The 13,558-nt window shown below is 36.0% G+C and overlaps 3 protein-coding genes across 5 annotated transcripts in view; 1 reads left to right on the plus strand and 2 right to left on the minus strand.

The window, feature by feature from the left end:
• The window catches only part of fdx1 (ferredoxin 1), a 7,975-nt gene extending 4,828 nt beyond the window's left edge, over window positions 1-3,147 (minus strand). Inside the window, exon 1 of one of the 2 annotated variants that reach the window (XM_016454166.1) lies at window positions 2,840-3,147. In XM_016454166.1, the coding sequence (XP_016309652.1) occupies window positions 2,840-2,994 (155 nt within the window). In that variant the 5' untranslated portion in view covers window positions 2,995-3,147. The remainder of the gene's footprint in view (window positions 1-2,839) is intronic. The other variant, XM_016454167.1, reaches the window with a different exon arrangement.
• Window positions 3,148-5,973: 2,826 nt separating this feature from the next.
• Window positions 5,974-13,558, plus strand: part of dnajc3a (DnaJ (Hsp40) homolog, subfamily C, member 3a) — a 19,263-nt gene continuing 11,678 nt past the window's right edge. For both annotated transcript variants that reach the window (XM_016454261.1, XM_016454260.1), the window contains exons 1-12: window positions 5,974-6,158; window positions 6,768-6,878; window positions 7,203-7,327; window positions 7,425-7,499; window positions 8,059-8,211; window positions 8,964-9,145; window positions 9,468-9,587; window positions 10,331-10,436; window positions 10,541-10,661; window positions 10,842-10,974; window positions 11,081-11,229; window positions 11,321-12,569. In XM_016454261.1, coding sequence (XP_016309747.1) covers window positions 6,077-6,158; window positions 6,768-6,878; window positions 7,203-7,327; window positions 7,425-7,499; window positions 8,059-8,211; window positions 8,964-9,145; window positions 9,468-9,587; window positions 10,331-10,436; window positions 10,541-10,661; window positions 10,842-10,974; window positions 11,081-11,229; window positions 11,321-11,481 — 1,518 coding nt within the window. In that variant the 5' untranslated portion in view covers window positions 5,974-6,076 and the 3' untranslated portion in view covers window positions 11,482-12,569. The remainder of the gene's footprint in view (window positions 6,159-6,767; window positions 6,879-7,202; window positions 7,328-7,424; window positions 7,500-8,058; window positions 8,212-8,963; window positions 9,146-9,467; window positions 9,588-10,330; window positions 10,437-10,540; window positions 10,662-10,841; window positions 10,975-11,080; window positions 11,230-11,320; window positions 12,570-13,558) is intronic.
• The window catches only part of LOC107663813 (UDP-glucose:glycoprotein glucosyltransferase 2-like), a 26,949-nt gene continuing 26,923 nt past the window's right edge, over window positions 13,533-13,558 (minus strand). The window contains exon 39 of the mRNA XM_016454160.1: window positions 13,533-13,553. Within this exon, the coding sequence (XP_016309646.1) occupies window positions 13,533-13,553 (21 nt within the window). The remainder of the gene's footprint in view (window positions 13,554-13,558) is intronic.

Below are 13,558 nucleotides of genomic sequence, written 5' to 3' on the forward strand. Positions count from 1 at the left end.
AATGTAGGAAATCATATGTTGTTATCCCACTGGCATGGGACTATTTGTTCGTCAGAGTGCTTGTTTCAGTGATTGAATTTAGTGAAATGTGAATTTGATGTCATGATTTGAAGGTGAACTCGTTTCAGTTATAAGAACATATCCAAACCCTGAAATAACACTTCGAACAATAAGCCAGTGTCATCAGTGTCAGAAATTAACTTTCCTATAAGGGGCAACTGATTTTCAGTTTATTTATTTATTTATTTTTGACCTTTTACCTTTTGTATGTCATTTTTAATGTTAAATTCTTACATAAAATAAATTAGAATAATATGACAATAGGCTGATACCAATTAAATCAGTATTCAGTGATACAGAACCTGCGTCTGAAGATGCTTTTAGATGTATTTACAGTTTAATGCTGATCAGACGGCTGTACGTGCATTTACACAGCAATTACAAATGTATAATGAAATGAGATTAATGTTTTATACAACATTTTTAATACAGAAATATGAATAAAATTAAATGATACTTGAATTATGAAAGTAATATCGCCACTATGTGGCGGTAAGTCACTGTGTTAATAAAGGAGCCTTTTATTCAATCAATTCCTTAAAAATGCTTCATTCATTCATTCATTTAGGAATAAAATCAAGCGGCTGTCTATAATAATTGGTAATTGCATTGTTGTCTATAATAATGGGTTTTTGGGGGGGATCCCAGGTGGGATTATTATAATAATAATGGGGGGAAGTCGTGGCCTAATGGTTAGAGAGTCTGACTTGTAACCCGGCAGGGATTGTAGGTGGGGGGAGTGAATGTACAGCGCTCTCTCCCACCTTCAATACCACGACTGAGGTGCCCTTGAGCAAGGCACCGAACCCCCAACTGCTCCCCGGGCGCCGCAGCATAAATGGCTGCCCACTGCTCCGGGTGTGTGTTCACTGCTGTGTGTGTGCACTTTGGATGGGTTAAATGCAGAGCACTAATTCCTAGTATGGGTCACCATACTTGGCCACATGTCACGTCACTTTTTTTCAAAGACTCTGATTCATTCAGGAATGATACACCACTATATGCGCCTGCTGCAAGTCAGTCACACAACGGTTCTGTGACTTTGGTTTAGTTGGCAGAGAAATTAACAATTTTGTATGCCATCAGTTAGCTGGCTAATACTCAATATTAATTAAATAAACTCAGTTTATTGTCTAAAACTACCTATGTTCACATAAATTAATAGTGGTCTGCGCTTGTCTACAATACATTCTTCCCACGCTGCAGTGCATCGCACAGCTTTGCCACACAGATTTTAATAGGTGGTTAGCTATAATAATTCAGGCGGTGTGCCAAAGATGTAGACTAGTAGGTAGTTGTGAGTGCAGGTGCGAAGTAAATTAATATTTATGAGATAAACTAATATTTCACGGGTAGGTTGGATACCCTGATTGTGTTTCCGTGAAGGTTTTTCAGTTTGATTGAGCCGTCAATCCGATTACAAATGGATTATTTGGTTGCATGTAAACGTAGTGTTACACACTATTCATGCAAGTACTGGTCAGATTTTTTGAAAGTCGTCCACTATGCTCAACAACAGTAATACTTGTAATATATGTGACACTGGAGCACAAAACCAGTCATAAGTAGCACAGGTATATTTGTAGCAGTAGCCAACAATACATTGTATGGGTCAAAATTATAATTTTTTTTTATGCCAAAAATCTTTAGGATTTTAAGTAAAGATCATGTCCAAATATTGTCCTATCCTAACAAACCATGCTCCAATGGAAAGCTTATTTATTCAGATGATGCATAAATCTCAATTTCAAAAATTTTACCCTTATGACTGGGTTTTGTGGTCCAGGTTCACATATTATAACTTAACTTAAAATAACCATTTTCAATTATCATCATTATTATTATTATTATTATTATTATTCCATTATCATTATCAACTTTGAATGCAGTTGCTTTCTAACCCCAAACTTTTGAATAGTAGTGTAGGTATGTCAGCATAGCAGTCAGGTATATAGCATATAGCAATGCCCTGAACAATGGTCAAGATTGGGAAATATTTGACCATTCAGATCAAGTACTCCAGAGGTTTGGTGTGTGTATAAAATAACCTTGAGGAAGCTTCAGGTATCAATGTATCAACCATAACAATAGTCACATTGTTAGTCACCAGGCATAGACCCAAAGATAAAAATACGATAAAGACAGATAACATAAAATAAGGAGGAACACATTATTACACAATGCATACACTCAATAGCCTTGACCCACACACACACACACAAAAAAAAAAACTACAACAAAACAGCTAAACAACATGCTCAACTGGAAATACAGTAAGCCCAAAAATAGTTGTGGACTTAAGCCACACATGTATGTCATTAGACATAAAATATCACACCATGTGTCAAAACAAGACTGCGCAAGCAGATTATGCTAGATCATTCAGAACTTATCTGAACCATGTTTTTAATGACTTTTACCCTACAGATCTTAAGGTCATTTAAGTCAATGTATGAAATCAGTTCTCCTCACGTTCACAAATTTGACATTTGACAACCATTGCATTTTCAACATTATATCTATTGTTTTATCATGTGAACCCTAAGAAACTGTGCTACTGTGGTGGCATTTTTTTGTTTGACAGAATCGCTAAAGAATGGTCTCTTTTTAAAAAAATGCTACTCGTTTTGACATTTTGTTATCTAACTGTTAACCTAATGACGTTACGTATTTGATGTAAGACACACTTTTGGGGACATTACATCACCACATCACTGCTGACAAAATTGCTAAAATGGTTAAGTCTTAACGACTCAATTTTAAAAAGACAGTTTCTTACCTTAGTGAATTTGTTAATGTGTTTATTTCTCTACTGTGTGTGTAGCTCCCGGTCACGCATTGAGGAAACGCTCTCGTTTGACTGAATGTTTGGTGCGCCGCTTTACACATCACAGCTGCTCGCTGGAGAAACACTCTCAATGCACATGCAGACATTGTAATATAGTTTGTTGACACACCGCTGAAGAACTAACTACCACCGTTGCATGTGTGATGAAATTAAACTTTCGACTCTTTATATGTGGCGGAAATAGTGCTGCGGTCTTCTTCTTCTTCTTGTTTTATGGCTGGTGGCATCCAACGTTAAGGTGCATTACCGCCACCTACTATACTAGAGTGTGGGCCAGAGGGACTAACAGAACTTTACAAACAAACAAACAAAAAATTACACTTTATATTTTATTTATTAACCCAGTTTCCCTCAAGAATACAATTAACGATTTATCATTTCCTGTTTGACCGAGTATTTGCTTTGCATCTAGTATCTCCTGTGGTGTCCTTCTGAATATTTCTTTCTGTAATATATTTTTGGCAGTGACATGTTCTGATTCCTCCTCCTGACAATACTCACACAGACCTGTGGGATGGAAATAGTGCTGTTCAGTTGTGACGTCAATTTGTAGGCCAACCCGGTAATAATTCAAATAGTTATTTTCATATTTTGTTCTACTACATACAGTTAATAAACTGTATACTTAAACAAGATACTTATCTTAATAGAACAATGACCAACATTTAAAAATCTTTAAATCTCTTAATTGACATAACAGTAAGTCTTTCTGTAAGCTTTGAAACAATGTGTATTGTGAAAAGAGCAATATAAATACATTTGACTTGACTAGTCATCTTCCACAGTAAAATAATTATAAAATGCAAAACCACAAAAGTTTTGGCTAGTGTGTGCGTGTGTGTGTGTATTTTTCAGGGACACCTGAATAGGCTACACACTGACTCATGGGGCCTCGTGTCACCGTGGTGACCTAAATTGAGGTCCCCATGAAGAAACAAGCTTATAAATAATATATATATATATCACTTTTGTCTTTTTAGTGCTGCTTTGGTACTATTAATACTGAAGCTGCTAATACAGCACTACTGTATATAAATAAAAATGGCTTGACTTGTTAGTTACTGCACATTATGATGATGAGTGCTGGTGTTGCGTTGTGCTGTATGATGTCTGTCAGAGCCAATACAGCGGTATATGCCAGTATATCATCAAAATCACTTCTCATGAACAAGTACAATAAACAGTCAACAAATGGGTTTAGATACCAGAGACAGTAAAAAAGTTGGAAATTCTTTGGCTTACAGAAAATCCAAAGAATTTAATAAAAACCTTAATTGCATTGGGGAGAATGAGAAAGGTGTAATTCAGCAGCACAAGAGAAAGACTGCCATGTTGAGTGAGAGAGGCCCTTCCAAGTACCAACAAAACACAGGAGGATTAGGGATAAAATACGCTAGACATTAGGACAGGCCATGAAATTTTAGAGAATTTTTTTTATCCCTGCAAAGATCAGAGGCATTAACCAGATGATGAAACAAATAAAACAGGAGAATTTGACTGAACGGTGAGTTCTGTACCAGATAGGATCAGAAACCAAAAGGTATCTTTCAATAGCAATACATGCCATGAAATGCAGACCCACAATCAAGCAATACTTATATGCACTCTTTGATTCTCTAGATTCCCATTGGGTTGTTGATATCAACACAAAAATTATCTGTAACAGATCTGAAAGAATCACATAAACTGAAGCAGCACGATTAGACTTGATGAGAAAACACAATGCAAACAGGGTCAAGAGTACGACTGGAATCTCAATGGTACATAAAATCCAGATAAACACTGATTCTGCATGCTCCGCTCTAGAGTACACAGAACCAGCGATGTTGAATTGTGTCGTGGTCACACAAAGTCTCGACAGTCGGCACTGAAATAATAATACATTTTACTATGAAAATAAAAACAAAAAATCACGCTGATTCATTTCTGACTGATGGTGTCAGATAATATCATGCAGTTGTTTAATACAAGCCTTGTTAATTCAAGTGAAAATTCACATATGAGCTGGACATGTTCTTACCTGGAATCAGACTGCAGATCCACTTAAACCATTGAAGATGCTGCACATCAGTTGATCAAGTCTAAATAAGCTAGCAAAACGTCACTTTAGAGAGTAGTTTATTTCAATTACAAGACTCTAAATAATTAAACTGGAAAGCTTTTGTGGTAATCTCCATAAAGATGGTCAAAATATTTAAGCAATATGTTTTGATAAGCTCTGAAAAAGGACCACAAACAATGCCAGTGATTTCAGAGTGCAACAAATAGCTTAGCCTCTGGATCCTCTTATAGGACTGATGATGTTACTGATCACAAGATGATGTGAAAAGTTCATGGTTATCATCCTTTTATAGCATGAATCACGTCACATAAAAGGGAAAGTAGTTTTTCAGTCAAGTAATGGCATGATGAGACTGATGAAATGCTGCCATTACATTTCGGTTACAAAGATAAATAAATGATGCATTTGACCAGTTATCACTTCAGCAATGCTGTCTTCCTTTGCTGCATACATAGTGTGCTTGCCTCTTTGTATTTGATTTCTCTTTGAGAAAATTACATCAACAACGAAGATTCTTCCTGATTTTCTCCAAAAAAAACGTTTTGGATTTTTTTGATAATGTCTTCAAGTGTCTCATTATTTTGGAAATACAGAGCCCAGACAAAATACATGTTTACATGACACATGCAACATCACACGAGTTCCTCAGGCTTGGAAGCACTGCTACAGCTGGCTGAACGGTAGAATATATGTAGAAGAGAAATGTAGCCCTTTTCTGCCAGTTTTTCTCAAGAATCATGCTGATAAGACGTGCGTAGATGTAGCCAGTTACAGACGGAAAAAAAATCCTCTGACAAAGTCGAAAAATACAGTTCTACATAATAAATTTAAATTTCGTATAGATGTCACACATCTTAACTCCCCCCTCCACCATTGTGCACGCTCACTGCCGCGCATGCGCAAACAGAACCAAAATAATGATGCCGTGGCTAGCCTTCGTTTAACAGGGCGCGATGGGCGGGGTTTAGAGAAATATCAGCCAATCAGAGTGCCCCACGACCAGTGGGCATGATGTCCGCTGGCCCGACAGCTATGCGAATGTCCAGTGTGTCTATAGGAACTTTATACGTTAATTCAGTGATTTGACGGAGGAAAGAAAAGTAAACATGGTTGCCATAAGCCCAGTGGCGCACAAACTACTAAACTACGTTCCTTTTTTACTAGTTTTGATCGATCTTCGATACGAAGGTAAGTGGTCAGTTCTATTGTTTAAGAAATGATTTTAACCAGTTTTGTATATGTTCATCTTCATGGCAGTTATTTAGAGAAAGTGACTTTGTTTTTATAAATTAACTCAAAGAAAGTCAATGAGAGATGAAAAATCCCAGCTGTTTAGATGTCTACACGTTACTCATGAACTACATATGGAGAACTGTTATAATAGTCTAGAAACACGCTGCTGAGGATCCAGTTACCTGTCAAGCATGCTTTAAACGTTAATGATGTTTTTTTTAATTTAGTTTTTGTGATGTTATTTTGTCTATAGCATTTTTCTATTGTACTGCTCTAAAGGAATACTGTGATTCCATTGCAACAATGTATGTTGTCTGTCACTGTTTCACTTCACTAAAATGTTTACTAATCTAGTCTTCCTGACTCTATTGTACTCTGCTCGACGCTAGTGGACACGTTTGAGGCATACTATGCTATTGCCATACTAACTGTACACTAATGTGCACTACTCCAGTGTGCTATACTGCTACTACTGAACACATGATTCAGGTATTGCATGTGTACCTTATTGTGCTATGTGGTTCATCTAGATTAAAACGTATTTGCCTTTCACGTGTATTGCAGGGGTTAATGGAGGGAAGGATGGTGGTGTTGAGAATCATCTGGAGATGGGGAAGAAGCTTCTGGCCGCTGGACAGCTGGCAGATGCTCTCTCTCACTTCCACGCTGCTGTTGGTGAGTACTGGATCTTTTTACATGAGAACTTAAATGAAATCTTGTGTGTAATGCATTCTTTTCCACACAATGCAGTTTCGATGTACATACACACATAAAGTGGTGTGAAAAAGTGTTGGCCCCCTTCCTGATTTCTTATTTCTTTTGCATGTTTGTCACACTTTAATGTTTCAGATCATCAAACAAATTTAAATCTTAGTCAAAGATAACACAAGTGAACACAACATGCAGTTTTTAAATGAAGGTTTTTATTATTAAGGGAATTATTATTTTTTTTTATTAATGAATTAATTTAATTAAAATATTATTTTTTTTAATTGTCAGATGGTGACCTCAAAAATTACATGGCGTACTATAGGAGAGCAACTGTGTACCTTGCCATGGGAAAGTCAAAATCTGCATTACCAGACCTGAGCAAAGTCATCGAACTTAAACCAGACTTCACATCGGTGGGTTCTCAGAATCATTTCACACTGTAAAATATGTACAACATTTTTATATGATTTACCAAAACCTGTGTAACCAGTGTTTCTTCTTAATCCACAGGCGAGGCTTCAGAGAGGAAACCTACTGCTGAAACACGGCAAACTTGATGAAGCAGAAAGGGATTTAAAAAAAGTGGTGCGTGGCATTTGATTAGCATTAGGGATGCACCAGTTGGACACCGGTTGATCATTACCTGCCATCCTTAACTGGTCGGTTATAATAACACACGAATGTGAATTGATTTCTGTAATTTTACTGTATAGTCCATTTTTCTGTAGCACATGGTTTAAAATTAAAACTGCCATAAAAGTGGTTATTTAAAAATAAATATTTTAGTATCGGTTGAACATAATGCTAAAATACAGGCTGTTTTGTATTGGCAACTGTATGGTATTTTCTGATCAGTGCACACTTAGTTATCATGTCCACATAAATCTTCTGAAGAAAATGGCAGTACATTCTATATCACATGAACATTTCAATTGTAATACCTATGAGGAAACAATATTTAATTAAGTCTCTCTGAAGTGCCCTCATCTTTCTCTAGAGTATTCTTAGTTGGGTGAGTCAGTGGGGTATATTTCCTGTCATTACCCCAAAGGCTTCGTTTAACCTGCACAATTGAACTGTTCTGCTGTTTTGGCACTTGCTTTCTGTTCATTTTCTTAAGTGACACATTTTTTTTGCCTTTTAGCTCAAATCAAACCCAAGCAGCAGGGAAGAGCAGGAGGCACAGAGCCAGCTGAAGAAATCTGATGAAATTCAGAGACTGGTGGGCCAGGCACAGAGCGATTTCACCCGCAGAGACTACGGCTCTGCTGTATCACACCTCGACATTATCATTGATGTGAGTTAACCTGGATCAGGGTTATTATCATTAACTAAACCTAGAACTATAGCCAAGAAAACAACGTATCTTTGTTTTTTGAAAAACGTAAACTTACGTAAAACGTAAAAAACTAAATAACTAAAACAAATAAATAAAAAGTAAGAAAAACTATATATGCATATTTCAAAAAAACATCAAAAGCTACTATAAATAAAAAAAAACAACTAAATTACTAAAACTTCAATTAAAATGAAAGTGAAAATGGAAAATATAAAAAATACAATCTTGTTTGAAATATTAACAGAAGCTATAATAGTACATCAATGACTATTAAAGTTACAAACTTAGAAAGCTCACCAGACTGCTGAAAAACTGATCCAAAGAAGTATGTCCCAAAACGTCTATATTCCGTAAATAACAATAAAAAAATAGAACACATAAAAATAGAATCTAATTAGAAATATTAAGATATCTATAATAGTATACCAATGATACTAAAATAACATTGACCTTAATTTATGTCCCTACTTTAGTAACTCAGAAGTTTGAATTGACCTTCAAGAGGTTCCTGTTTACTGTAGGTGATACAGGTGCTTTTGTCCTGTGCTCAGTAAGGGCACTCTTTGTTCAGTAATGTCATCATGTTTGCTTTGGAGGAACTGTAAACAACAAATATCATATTAACTGCCAATAGCAAGGTATTATTATTATAAATATTATAAAAAAACAAGATTTGTCAAGTCCTTTTTATTTGCTTGTCATCTTTTCAGACGTGTGTTTGGGATGCGGACTCCAGAGAGATGCGGGCAGAGTGTTTCGTTCAGTTGGGTGAAATGGGCAAAGCCATCAGTGACCTCAAGGCTGCTTCAAAACTAAAAAGTGACAACACTCAGGCTTTCTACAAGCTCAGCACCATCTATTACAACCTGGGAGACCATGAGATGTCCCTCAAGTAAGACAACATGTAGTTATTAATGCTTTAGTTCTGGGAGTTTGGAGTTCATGTATGCTACAAAAGCATTCTAAGCCTACTAGCGTATTGCACAATATAGACTTTAACATATATTGCCTACTATGTTTTAATAATAGTATGTGAAATGAAATGCAATATATGCAAAGATAAATGTACAAGTAAGTGCCACACTATGCTGCATGTCCAAAGTGAGTGGCATCCAGTTTTCAGTCTGGTTATTTTGAATTTGTAATAAACATTTAGCAGCTGGACCCATGCTTAATAGTGTGTGTGTGTGTGTGTGTGTTTTTTTTTTTTGCAGTGAGGTGAGGGAGTGTCTGAAACTGGACCCAGATCATAAACAGTGCTTCAGCCACTACAAGCAAGTTAAGAAGCTCAACAAACAGATACAAGCTGCTGAGGAACTGATCCAGCAGCAAATGTATGTCCCAATGTTGCTATATTTTGTAAAAAAAACCAACAACAACATTTTAAAGAATATAACATTAATAATAATATTGTGATATAGATTATTTTTCTTATTTTAGTTATTTTTTAGGAATGTTTCTTTTTTTTATTGTTTTATATTTCCATATAATATAACACATCCATCCATTTTTCAAACTTGTCCTATGCAGGGTCACAGGGATTCCAGGATACCCTAAATATATAAAATAAAATAAAATACATTTTAATTAATTTATTAATTCATTTGAATATAATTAACTAAATAAATAGTACATACACACTATCATTCAAAAGTTTGAGGTCTGTAATTTATTAAACTTTTAAAATTTTTGAAATGAGTCTTTTATGCTCAAGGCTGCATTTATTGAATTAAAAATACAGTAAAAACAGTAATATTATTAAATATTTTTACACTTTAAAATAACTATATTCTATTTTAATATATTTTAAAGTGTAATTTATTCCTGTGATGGCAAAGATGAATTTACAGCAGCCATTTCAGTCTTCAGTGTCACACAATTCTTCAGAATTTGCACTTAAGGATTCTTTTCCAGGATTCTTCAATAAATAAAAAATGCAGTTTAAAAGAACAGTTTTTATTTGAAATAGAATATTCTTTACTGCCACTTATGATAAATTTGATTGAAACCCATTAAAGTGAATGTACACTCATTGACAATCTAAAGAAACTAAATGATTGTTTTACTAAATCCCCAGGTACAGCGATGCAGTTAGTAAATATGAGTCTGTTATGAAGACTGAACCAAATGTTCCTCAATTCATACTTAATGCCAAAGAACGCATGTGCCACTGTTTGTCAAAGGTGAGACTGAGCTCCTTGACCACAAGGTGGCGCTATCTACCAAAGCATACACTGCATCTGCGCGTAACTGATGTGAGTGATTATGTTTTGATCTTATTCTTCAGGACCAACAAACTGCCAAAGCCATCTCAGTGTGCAGTGAAGTTCTGAAAGCAGACCCTCCGAATGTGAATGCTTTAAAAGACAGAGCAGAGGCCTACCTCCAGGATGACCAGTATGAAGAGGGTAGATCTGGATATATGGACACATTTTATTTTTATTTTTTTTAACCATTGTAACAGTTTTTGTATTTTATTAATAACTGGGTGATGTTTTATACATAGGAAATTGGCTACTTTTAATACTTTTTCCTCAAGATTCCTTAAAATGATGAGGTGAAGTGACCGAATTGTGTTCTTTTTGCAGCCATTAAGGACTTTGAGAGTGCTAAAGAACATAGTGAGAACGACCGGCAGATCAAGGAGGGTCTGGAAAGAGCACAGCGGCTCATCAAACAGTCCCAGAAGAGAGATTACTACAAGATCCTGGGTGTAAAGAGGTTAGATAATACACACAACAACTCTGTGTCATCTGTTAATCAATGCAGAGGCCTAATACTTATTTTAAAGTAAGTAAACACTCTTATTAAACTGCTGTGCTTGCAGAACCGCCCAAAAGAAAGAGATCCTGAAAGCATACAGAAAGCTGGCGCAGCAGTGGCATCCAGACAATTTCCAGGATGCAGAAGAAAAGAAAAAGGCAGAGAAGAAGTTCATAGACATCGCTCAAGCCAAAGAAGTTCTCACCGATCCAGGTATATTTTAGTGCCACATTTGTAGCTTCACTCTGTTGTTGCTCGGTTAATGTTCTGTGGTAATTAGTCCAGTTCTTCTGTTTCTCTGCAGAGATGAGGAGTAAGTTTGATCAGGGCGAGGACCCCATGGATCCAGAGAGTCAGCAGGGTGGGGGGCATCACCACCACCACTTCCACGGTGGCTGGGAAAACTTCCAGGGATTCAATCCTTTCGGTTCTGGACCTTTTAATTTCAAATTCAATTTCAACTAAGGCTCGGCTGAATAGACCTAGGGCCTGGATATGTGCTGGAGTCAGCCTATAGGAACTGGCACCTTCTGAACCCACCCACAGGCACGGCTTGCCTTCAAACACCGATCTCACGCTATCAAGTGATCCCGTTTGCTAACGGTCATTGTTCAAAGCAGCTCCTATACTTTCAGGGATCTTACAATCCAGAGCGCAAGGTTAATAATCAAGTAAAGTCTGTGAGCGCTGACCTTTTCATTCCCAAGAATAATATGTACATAGAAAACAATGCTATTTTTCTGTGAATCAAACTATGCTGTAAATAAGGAAATAAAGAGATATGAATGCTTATTTAAATTAACATGACTTTTTGGTCTGTTTTTACGATGACTGAAGAGCATAGCGGTGTTTGATTAAACAAATTTGTGCACTCAAATGCTTTTAACATTAAAATGAATGAATTTAAATCACCCAGTGTATCATAAAAGACTTGTACCCCCTTTCAGAATAAAAATCACTTTATTCCTGAGAAAATCCACATCTTTGAACATCAAGGCATAGAAACAAATGTGTACAGAGTCAATGATGTAATATAAATAAAACTGGGAATGTAAAGGATCCGTCTCAGTAATTGGGATACAGAGACAGTTTTAGAGAATGGATCTGCAGAGCTGACTTTGACAGCAATGAATATGGGAATTTGATTTCCCCCCCCCACAGTAGTTTACAGTTGTATGGTTTATTCTGGAAATATACTGTATATCTTAGAGAGCTCTACTTGGTAGTGTTCAGACTTTCAATGGTAATTTAAAAGTGAATTTGTTAGTGAGACATTTGTTTTAAATCAACAATTTGCAATCACAGATACCTTTCATTTACAAACACTGACTGTTAAAATATGATGACAGAATATTTACTGAAACTGTTACAAAAAAGGCCATGTGGAGTGAACTGTGAAACTGTATAAACATCTATAATCTTATCTGAAGGAATGTACACACTATTGACATGTTTGTCCCTTATAAATATACACCGCACTGGTGTAATTACACTGTAATTTCATAAACTGGCCAAACATATCAGATAACGCTGCAATTGCTTGAAATCTTTTTGTCATGTTTACATTTGTTTACATTCAATGTTTACATTTTGAAGTCAGAGCATTCAAACTAAACCTTCAATCAAATTCGTATACATAAAAAATGTCATGAAGTCCTTTAAAATGTTTCCTTGTGTGTATTTCCTCAGTGTTCCTGTTGTGGAAAACATCTCTGTATGGTTGAGTTCAAGATTCACAGGAAGATACTGTAGGTGCAAACATGAGCACTCAAGTGCTAAAGTTCATCACGTCGAGTGCCTGTTAAAATACAGATGATGTTATGAACTGTGCTTTATACACAAGGCTTACTAGAAAAGTAATTTTAGTGATGACTAAGTCTTACCTGTGTGCTGTGGTGATGATGATGATGATGATGATCTACCCTCAGTAATTTTCTCGTTCTGCTCCTTCACCCGTTTGAGAAACTGCTTTATCTCATTGTCGTACTTGGACCATTCTGGAACAATCCTCACCGCTGCACTTAACTTGGGCTCTTTGGTCTTTGGGTTATTGCACTGCAATAAATCAACACAAAGAAAACAGTCAATTGTGGTGGCAAAACACTTCCTTCAGCCTTTTCCATCAGTGCTTAGAGTGGCCTTATTTAATTTCTTGAGCACTTAAAGTGAAAATGGCCAATACTGTTCATCTATAATAGAGCTTGATATCAACACTTTCATGACTTCTGAGTCACAAAACACGTTTTTTACAACATAACAGCACTTTGATTGTGCCGTTGGCACAGAAAGTTCAGAAAAGTTATATATCGGAGAATAGACAGCAAAACAAAAAGCATACCACAACTGAGCTCAAACTGGTTACTAGTTTGGACACACCAGTTGAGAACCAGCAATTTCACTGTTTTTAACATTGATAATAAATAATGGTTCTTAAGCATCAAAATAAACATATTAGAAAGATTAAAATACACTGAACAAAATTATAAATGCAACACTTTTGTTTTTGCCCCCATTTTTCATGAGCTGAACTCAAAGATCTAAG

Source organism: Sinocyclocheilus anshuiensis, unplaced genomic scaffold (genome assembly GCF_001515605.1).
Source record: "Sinocyclocheilus anshuiensis isolate Anshui unplaced genomic scaffold, SAMN03320099.WGS_v1.1 scaffold976, whole genome shotgun sequence".
Classification (NCBI taxonomy): Eukaryota; Metazoa; Chordata; class Actinopteri; order Cypriniformes; family Cyprinidae; genus Sinocyclocheilus; species Sinocyclocheilus anshuiensis.